The following is an 8,227-nucleotide window of genomic DNA, read 5'->3' on the forward strand; positions in this document are numbered from 1 at the left end:
GGTCGTACTCGCCTCTCCGCATCTGAGAGGGAGCGCAGAAGGAGGGACAAGTGCTGCATCTACTGTGGCAAGCCTGGTCACTTCCGAGCATCATGTCCCGAACTCTTGGGAAAAGTACCGCCCCGTCCAGCCGAGGGAGGGTTGTGACGGGGCCTACCCTCTCTCCCGGACTCCCTGGTCAAGGAATCTACATCCCGGTCTCCATCTCCTGGGGTGAGTCTGTCCACTCTTGTCAAGCTTTGATAGACTCAGGGGCGGCTGGGAACTTTATGGATATTCACTTCGCCCAAAGCATCAATATACCTACTGCACCTCTTGAAGTCCCTCTGTCTGTGTCTGCCCTCGATGGCCAAGCGTTAGGTGATGGAAGAGTCACCCAAGTTACTTCTCCAGTCTTCCTCCAGTCTCAAGGTCACAAGGAAGAAATATCCCTGCACCTGATTCCTTCACCTGAGTTCCCAGTTATTCTAGGCCTTCCTTGGCTTATTCGCCACAACCCTCGCATAGACTGGGTAACAAGCCAGGTTGTGGAATGGGGCCCTGCATGCCATGCCTCTTGTCTGCTCTCTAGCTCTCCTGTGTCTCCTGCCGAGCCCCCTGATCTCACCGAGTTATCTCAAGTTCCCACAGAGTACTGGGATCTCAAGGAAGTATTCAGCAAGAGCAGGGCCGCCGTTCTTCCTCCGCACCGGGCCTACGACTGTGCCATCGACTTGCTCCCTGGGACTACCCCTCCTCGTGGCAGACTGTTTTCCCTCTCTCAGCCAGAACGCAAGGCTATGGAGGAATACCTCAAAGACGCCCTGGTCTCTGGGTTCATTCGACCCTCCACCTCACCTGCTGGTGCCGGCTTCTTCTTTGTCGGCAAGAAGGATGGGGGGCTTCGACCATGTATTGACTACAGGGGCCTGAACAAGATCACTGTGCGCAACCGATATCCCCTTCCGCTGATGTCCACTGCTTTCGACCTGCTCCAAGGCGCCACCGTCTTCACCAAGTTGGACCTACGGAACGCATACCACCTCATCCGTATCCGACAGGGAGACGAGTGGAAGACTGCCTTTAACACCCCGTCTGGGCACTACGAATACCAGGTGATGCCCTTCGGACTCACCAACGCACCAGCTGTTTTTCAGGCCCTAATCAACGACGTCTTAAGGGACATGATTAACCTGTACGTCTTTGTCTACCTCGATGACATCCTTATCTTTTCCAAGACCATGCAGGAGCACCGCCACCATGTCCGCCAGGTTCTCCAGAGGCTGCTACAGAACAATCTGTTCGCCAAGGCCCAGAAATGCGAATTTCATGTTCCCGAGGTCTCCTTTCTGGGATTTATTGTACGGACAGGCCAACTCCAAATGGACCCTGCCAAGACCCTGGCCGTCCGGGACTGGCCTACTCCCAAGTCCGTTAAGGAGGTTCAGCGGTTCTTAGGATTCGCTAACTTCTACCGCAAGTTCATCAGGAACTTCAGTTCTGTGGCAGCACCCATGTCAGACCTCACCAAAGGGACAGGTGGATCTTATGGCTGGTCTCCTCAGGCAGAAAAGGCGTTCAAAGACCTCAAGGCCCGCTTCTGCACGGCACCCATTCTGGTCCTCCCGGACACCTCCCAACCATTCATCGTGGAGGTGGACGCCTCGGACAGTGGTGTCGGCGCGGTACTCTCTCAACGTTCGGAAGGAAAGCTGCACCCCTGCGCTTACTTCTCCCACCGCCTGAGTCCTGCGGAGTCCCGGTACGATGTGGGGGATCGAGAACTGTTAGCGGTCAAACTGGCCCTTGAGGAGTGGAGGCACTGGCTGGAGGGAGCGCAACATCCATTCCTGGTTTGGACTGACCACAAGAACCTGGAGTACCTCCAGCAAGCCAAGAGACTGAACCCTCGACAGGCTAGGTGGGCCCTGTTTTTCAGTCGGTTTGACTTCACTCTCTCGTACCGTCCCGGCTCCAAGAACACCAAACCTGACGCACTGTCCAGGCTGTTCTCTGCCACTAACAGGGAGAATGAAGTCGGGCCTATTATCCCGGTGTCCCGGATTGTGGCCCCTGTCCGCTGGGGTATTGAGGAAGCTGTTCGACGAGCCCAACGCCAGGACCCCGGTCCTGGGACGGGGCCACCGGGCCTCTTGTACGTCCCACATCAAGCCCGGGCCAAGGTTCTCCAGTGGGGTCACTCTTCCCCTCTCACCGCCCACCCGGGAGCTCGGAGGACCCTGGACTTCCTGAAAAGACGCTTCTGGTGGCCTAACATGGAGCAGGAAGTAAGGTCATTTGTCCTGTCCTGTGAGGTTTGCACCAGAACCAAGAACCCACGACAGTGTCCCCAGGGTCTCCTGCATCCTCTGACCATTCCCCGGCGTCCCTGGTCCCACGTGGCAGTCGACTTCATCACGGGTCTCCCTGAGTCACAAGGTAACATGGTCATTTTGGTCATTGTTGACAGATTCTCCAAGGCCTGCTGCTTCATACCTCTGTGCAAACTCCCCTCTGCTCTTGAAACAGCGAAACTTATATTTAATCATGTCTTCCGAGTCTTTGGTCTTCCACAGGACATCGTCTCAGACCGAGGGCCCCAGTTCTCCTCCCGAGTGTGGCACGGGTTCTGCAAGGTCATCGGAGCCACTGCCAGCCTCTCCTCTGGGTTTCACCCACAGTCCAATGGTCAGACGGAGAGGCTCAACCAGGACCTGGAAACCACCCTGCGAGGCCTGGCTATGGATAACCCGACATCGTGGAGCACCTGGCTGCCATGGGCAGAGTACGCCCACAACACCCTGCAGTCATCGGCCACCAAGCTGTCGCCATTCCAGTGCCAATTCGGGTTCTAGCCACCTCTGTTCCCGGACCAGGAGGAGGACGCGGGGGTGCCCTCGGTCAACCAATATGTGAGACGGTGTCGCAAGACCTGGAGCAAGGTCAGGAAGACCCTCATACAGACCTCCAGAACCAACCAGACTCAGGCCAACCGCCACAAAAGACCTGCACACACTTTCCGCCCTGGGCAGCGGGTTTGGCTGTCCACTAAGGACCTTCCGCTGCGGGTGGAGAACCGCAAGCTTGCTCCTCGCTACATTGGCCCCTTCAAGGTGGTGCGCAGGGTGAACCCTGTCTCCTACCGGCTCCAGTTGCCCCGGACTCTGAGGATCAACCCCACTTTCCATGTTTCCCTGTTGCGGCCTGTACTGACGTCTACGTATGCCCCTGCCCCTAGGAACCCCCCACCCCCCCGCATCTTCCAGGGGCAGACTGTGTTCACTGTGCATCGCCTGCTTGACTCCCGCCGGGTCCGCGGCGGGTTGCAATATCTGGTGGACTGGGAGGGCTATGGTCCTGAGGAGCGCTGCTGGGTTCCTGCTCGGGATGTCCTAGATAAAGAACTGTGTCGGGACTTCCATTCGGCCCATCCGGATCGCCCTGGGAACGTCAGGAGACGCTCCTAGAGGGGGGGGTCCTGTTAGGACTTGGACTGTTTTGGCCTCTAGAGGCCGCTGTTATTTCCTTTTCGTGTCTTGTTTATTTTGGCCTCTAGAGGCCGCCACTGTTCCTGTGTTTTGTGTTTTTGTTAATTGCCTGTTAGTCCTAATTATCTTCACCTGTGTCCTTAATTAGTTTGTGTATTTATACCCCTGAGTTCAGTCCTCTTGTCACGGAGTCTTTGTGCTGTTATGTTTATCTCCAGTTTCCTTTGTACTGTGTTTTGTGGATCTTCTGAGCTTTTGCATTTTTGCCTTTTTCTTTTTGAATTATACTCTTTGTTTTTGTTTTTTTTTGTTTTGCCCTGGATTGTATATAGTGTACATAGTATAAATAAACCTTTTGTTACTTTTTCTACTTCCGCCTCACGCCTCTGCATTTGAGTCATTCCCCTGGTGGCCTAGTGGGGGTTTGCTGGATCATCACACCAACGAACCAGGTTCGAATCCCAGCAAAACCCTAACAAGCTCAGCCAGTGCTGAGCTGTAAGAAGGGGAATCTCCTAGGCTAAACATAACTATAAAGTGAGTTGAAGAGCACTTCAATTCCTCTGATCCTGGAGCATGTGGCAAGGGATATGGATTATCAGTGACATCAAACCACCCAGCACCATGCCACTAACCAGCTTGGCTTCCCTCCCTGATGAGCTCAACTACTTCTATGCTTGCTTTGAACAGGGAAACAAGGAGGTCATCATCAAGGCAGAACCGCCAAGGCAAGCTACCCATGCCATGTGCAACTAATGCCCCCATACCATCACAGATGCTGGCTTTTGAACTGTGTGCCAATAAGAAGCTGGATGTCCTTCTCCTCTTTAGCCCAGATGATGCAGTGTCCATGATTTTCAAAAATAATTTCAAAAGAATTTGATTAATCAGCCCACAGAGCAGTTTTCCACTTCACTTCAGTTCAACATAATTGAGCTCAGGCCCAGAGAAGGTGGTTATGTTTCTGGATATTGTTTATGTATGGTTTTAACTTGCATTTGTGGACAAACTGTAATGAACTGTGCTCACAGACAATGGTTTTCTGAAGTGAGCTCAGGCAGCAATTTCCACTCTAGAATCAGGTCTATTTTTAATGCAGTGTCACTTCAGGGCCCAAAGATCACAGGTATCCAATGGTGGTTTTTGGCTTTGTCCTTTGCATACAGTTTTCTCCAGATTCTGTAAATATTTTAATGATATTATGTACTGTAGATGATGTGATCCCCAAATTCTTTGTAATTTTACATTGAGGAATGTTATTCATAATTTGCTGCACTATTTGCCCATGCGGTCTTTCACAGAGTGGTGAGCCTCCCCATCTTTACTTCTGAGAGACTCCACCTCTCTAGGATGCTCTTTTTATACCCAGTCATGTTACTGACCTGTTGCCAATTATTATTATTATTATTATTATTATTATTATTATTATTATTAATACACACAACTTTTCCAGTATTTTGTTGCCCCTGTTCCAACATTTTTGAAACATGTTGCTAGCACTAAATTCAAAATGAGCATATGTTTTGTTTCATATGTTTTGTTTCAATAGGGTTTCTCTGATTTGCAAATCATCACATTCTGTTTTTATAATTTCATTTTACGCAGTGTCCCAATGTTTTAAGAATTGGGGTTGTACATTCTTATATACAAAGACATTCAAATGCACTTAAATACATCTACAGTTTAATTTTGACTTATAAACTCTTCAAACACTTTAGACATAATTCACATTTGGAAAACACATACTGAGTCTATTGGATTTGCACTACTGTTCATACCAGCAATTATTAATGTTGTAAAGACGACAGAGCAGAAGACTGTGTTGTGACTTTCAAATCACACCAGGCAGCCACTTGACACTTCAGTGAGTGATTTGTATCTGACATTTTTATTCTGATTCTTTATTTCTGTTGGATGCTGGGCAGAGTTGAGTTGGCTTGGTTGTTACTGAATCACACTGAAACACCAGTGCCCCCTGGTGGTAGAAACAGTAAGCACTCGTTTCATAACTAGGTCCTCGTAAAAAGGCAATAATAATAATAATAATAATAATAATAATAATAATAATAATAATTTTTGTTTATTTATTTAATGGGTTTTTACAATGATAGATTTAATCAAATGTAGCATAAAATAGTCTGGAAAAACTGTATTGAACTAAAAAATATTAATATGACTATAAAATTTAAATAGAATTATAACCCCATACATCATCGTAAATATCTTTTAAGCCTATTTTTAATGCATGTGAATTTAATACACAGATATTTTTAATATTTGTCTTTATTTCTCTCCCATGTTTTCCCAATTACAGAACAGTATGACAAGGGTCACAAGCTGAGCCATAAAAAGCCTTACAATAAAATGAAAAATGAAAAAAAAAACAATAAAGCATAATAAAAAGAGAAACAAACAAGCAAACAAATAAACAAAAACAACAACAGATATCACCTCCCACCTTTTTGAGACATAAGATATTTTTTAGTATTCCTTTCAGGCAGAAAGATAATAATGTAACATTTTGGAGCAAAAATACATAACAAGACTCCAAAACTGGATGCTAAAATAGCAAATATCTCGACTGCTACAGTGAACTTTCCAGGTGAGCTGACATAAGCTGGTATGTAGGCAATCCAAACTGCACAGAATATAAGCATGCTGAATGTGATGAATTTGGCTTCATTAAAGTTATCAGGCAGCTTCCGAGCCAGAAAAGCCAAGATGAAGCAAAAGGTAGCCATGCAGCCAATGTAGCCAAGCACGCAGCAGAACAGTGCCACTGACCCTGGGTGGCATTCTAAGATGATTCGGTCACGGTACAGCCATGTGTTCTTCACTGGATAAGGTGGATTTGTGGTCAACCAAGCCACACAAACAGCACACTGTATGGCGGAGCAAAGGAACACACCAAATCGCTGCTGAGGAGGGCGAAACCAGCGTGCTGTGTTATTGCCAGGCAGTGTGGCCCTGAATGCCATGAGAACCACAAGAGTCTTGCTGAGCAGACAGGAGAGACAGAGTGCAAAGGTCAAACCAAATGCTGTGCGTCGGAGTGGGCAGGCCCAGCGAGATGGCTGGCCTAGAAAAGTGAGGGCACACAGGAAGCAGAGAGAGAGTGATATGAGGAGCAAGAAGCTCAATTCTGAGTTGTTGGCTCGCACCAAAGGTGTATCTCGGTGACGGATGAAAATGACAGCTACGGTCAGTGTAGCAACTACACCCAGGATGGAGGTGGCTGCAAGGGCCATACCAAAACCCTCAGTGTAGGACAGAAACTCAATCTGTTTGTCGACACAGCTGTCACGTTGTAGGTTGGACCAGAGGTCCTCGGGGCAAAGCATGCACTCTGGCTGATCTGAGAGCAAAGATAAATAATTTGAAAGAGTATTATAATGGGAGTGCAGTAATTCCAAACCCTTAAGTGGCAGCCTGCGAAAAACACTTCACATGGTAATGTAACATGTTTTTGTTTTGCATGTACCTCAACTAAACTTCGAGCATTTTAAAGTTCTTATCTCTCCCAAAAGTGAAAAGGAAGAAAATTTTATTGAAAGATTTCATTTCAGTTTCACTGAAGGTGGCAACACATTGAGCAATTGATGAAAGGGGCATTTAATTTAACAAATAATAAACAAAATTTGAAACTTATAAATATGACCATGAAAACATGTCTAACTTTATACCTATCTTTGGACATAGTTGACAGCTTTGTTTGTTAAAACTATCATGATCTTCGCAGAAAACCTAAGCAATTACAGAAAGTTTGCCAAAACATACTGATGGAAATTCCAGCTGGAATTCAGCCAGAGCAACAGATTTTCACAGAACTCCACACCCACTGTATATGATGGGGAAAAAATGTAATCCAAATTGATCAATGATTCCAGTGTTTCATTAACATTTCTTCGAGTTATTCATACAAGTGTTAAGAACAGTGTGGGAAATAAGGCCAGACCGGCGGACATTGATCGGTAATTTTCACATTTGTCCATCTGTATTTCAAAAGCATCAAACTGGATGGCCCATGAAAAATTGTAAAGATATGGGTCTAATCTACTTCTAATTTTCTTCCAAATGTTACACTGGGCGAGTACATTATGTCGTAACACTGTCTGTGAAATGGCGGCCCCTGTGGGCTCGATTTTAAAAATTCATAACTTGGCCACTGATGGCCCTAGCCCCGCCAAAATTTACAAGCATGCCCCTGTCCCTGAGCCCTTTCGAGCCATCCCAGAAACGGCCTGCTACAACTGTGGCTCGGCTCGCTATTCACCCCGGAGCCCCCAAAATCCTTTACCATGAGCCCTGGTTCGAGCCGCTCGCACGCGCGGGGATTTAAAAATTCATAACAGCAACCGAAGGTCCTAGCCCCAGCAAAATTTACAGCCACCTCCTTCTCCACAAGTGGCACACTAAATAAGACAATAATAATACACTTAGTATTCACTGTTGTTTTTATTGCATGATGCAGTTGAACTAGTGTTTTATGGTTGACAGTATCTGATTGATCCAGTTGGTTGATTAAGAGTTCAATTTACATTAAACTTTGCAGTACAGTATTATGTTAAGTGCCAAACTGCCAATCAATGGTTATGGTATTATTATTATATGCATTTTTTTCATTCATAATAAGAATGACGGTCATAGTCATATGGTTTGTAGGATGTAAATATATATTTTAAGAGAGTTTTTATTTTCTTCTATTTTCTAAGTTGTAGTCCAGCAGATTTTAATCTGAATGCCAAATGATATGACCATCT

General features: G+C 46.6%; 1 protein-coding gene across 1 annotated transcript in view; it reads right to left on the minus strand.

Moving 5' to 3' along the window:
• Nucleotides 1–5,914: 5,914 nt before the first annotated feature.
• The window catches only part of LOC132888342 (extracellular calcium-sensing receptor-like), a 6,975-nt gene continuing 4,662 nt past the window's right edge, over nt 5,915–8,227 (minus strand). The window contains exon 6 of the mRNA XM_060924397.1: nt 5,915–6,822. Within this exon, the coding sequence (XP_060780380.1) occupies nt 5,915–6,822 (908 nt within the window). The remainder of the gene's footprint in view (nt 6,823–8,227) is intronic.

The sequence above is a fragment of the Neoarius graeffei genome, chromosome 6 (assembly GCF_027579695.1).
Source record: "Neoarius graeffei isolate fNeoGra1 chromosome 6, fNeoGra1.pri, whole genome shotgun sequence".
In the NCBI taxonomy this organism is placed as follows: domain Eukaryota; kingdom Metazoa; phylum Chordata; class Actinopteri; order Siluriformes; family Ariidae; genus Neoarius; species Neoarius graeffei.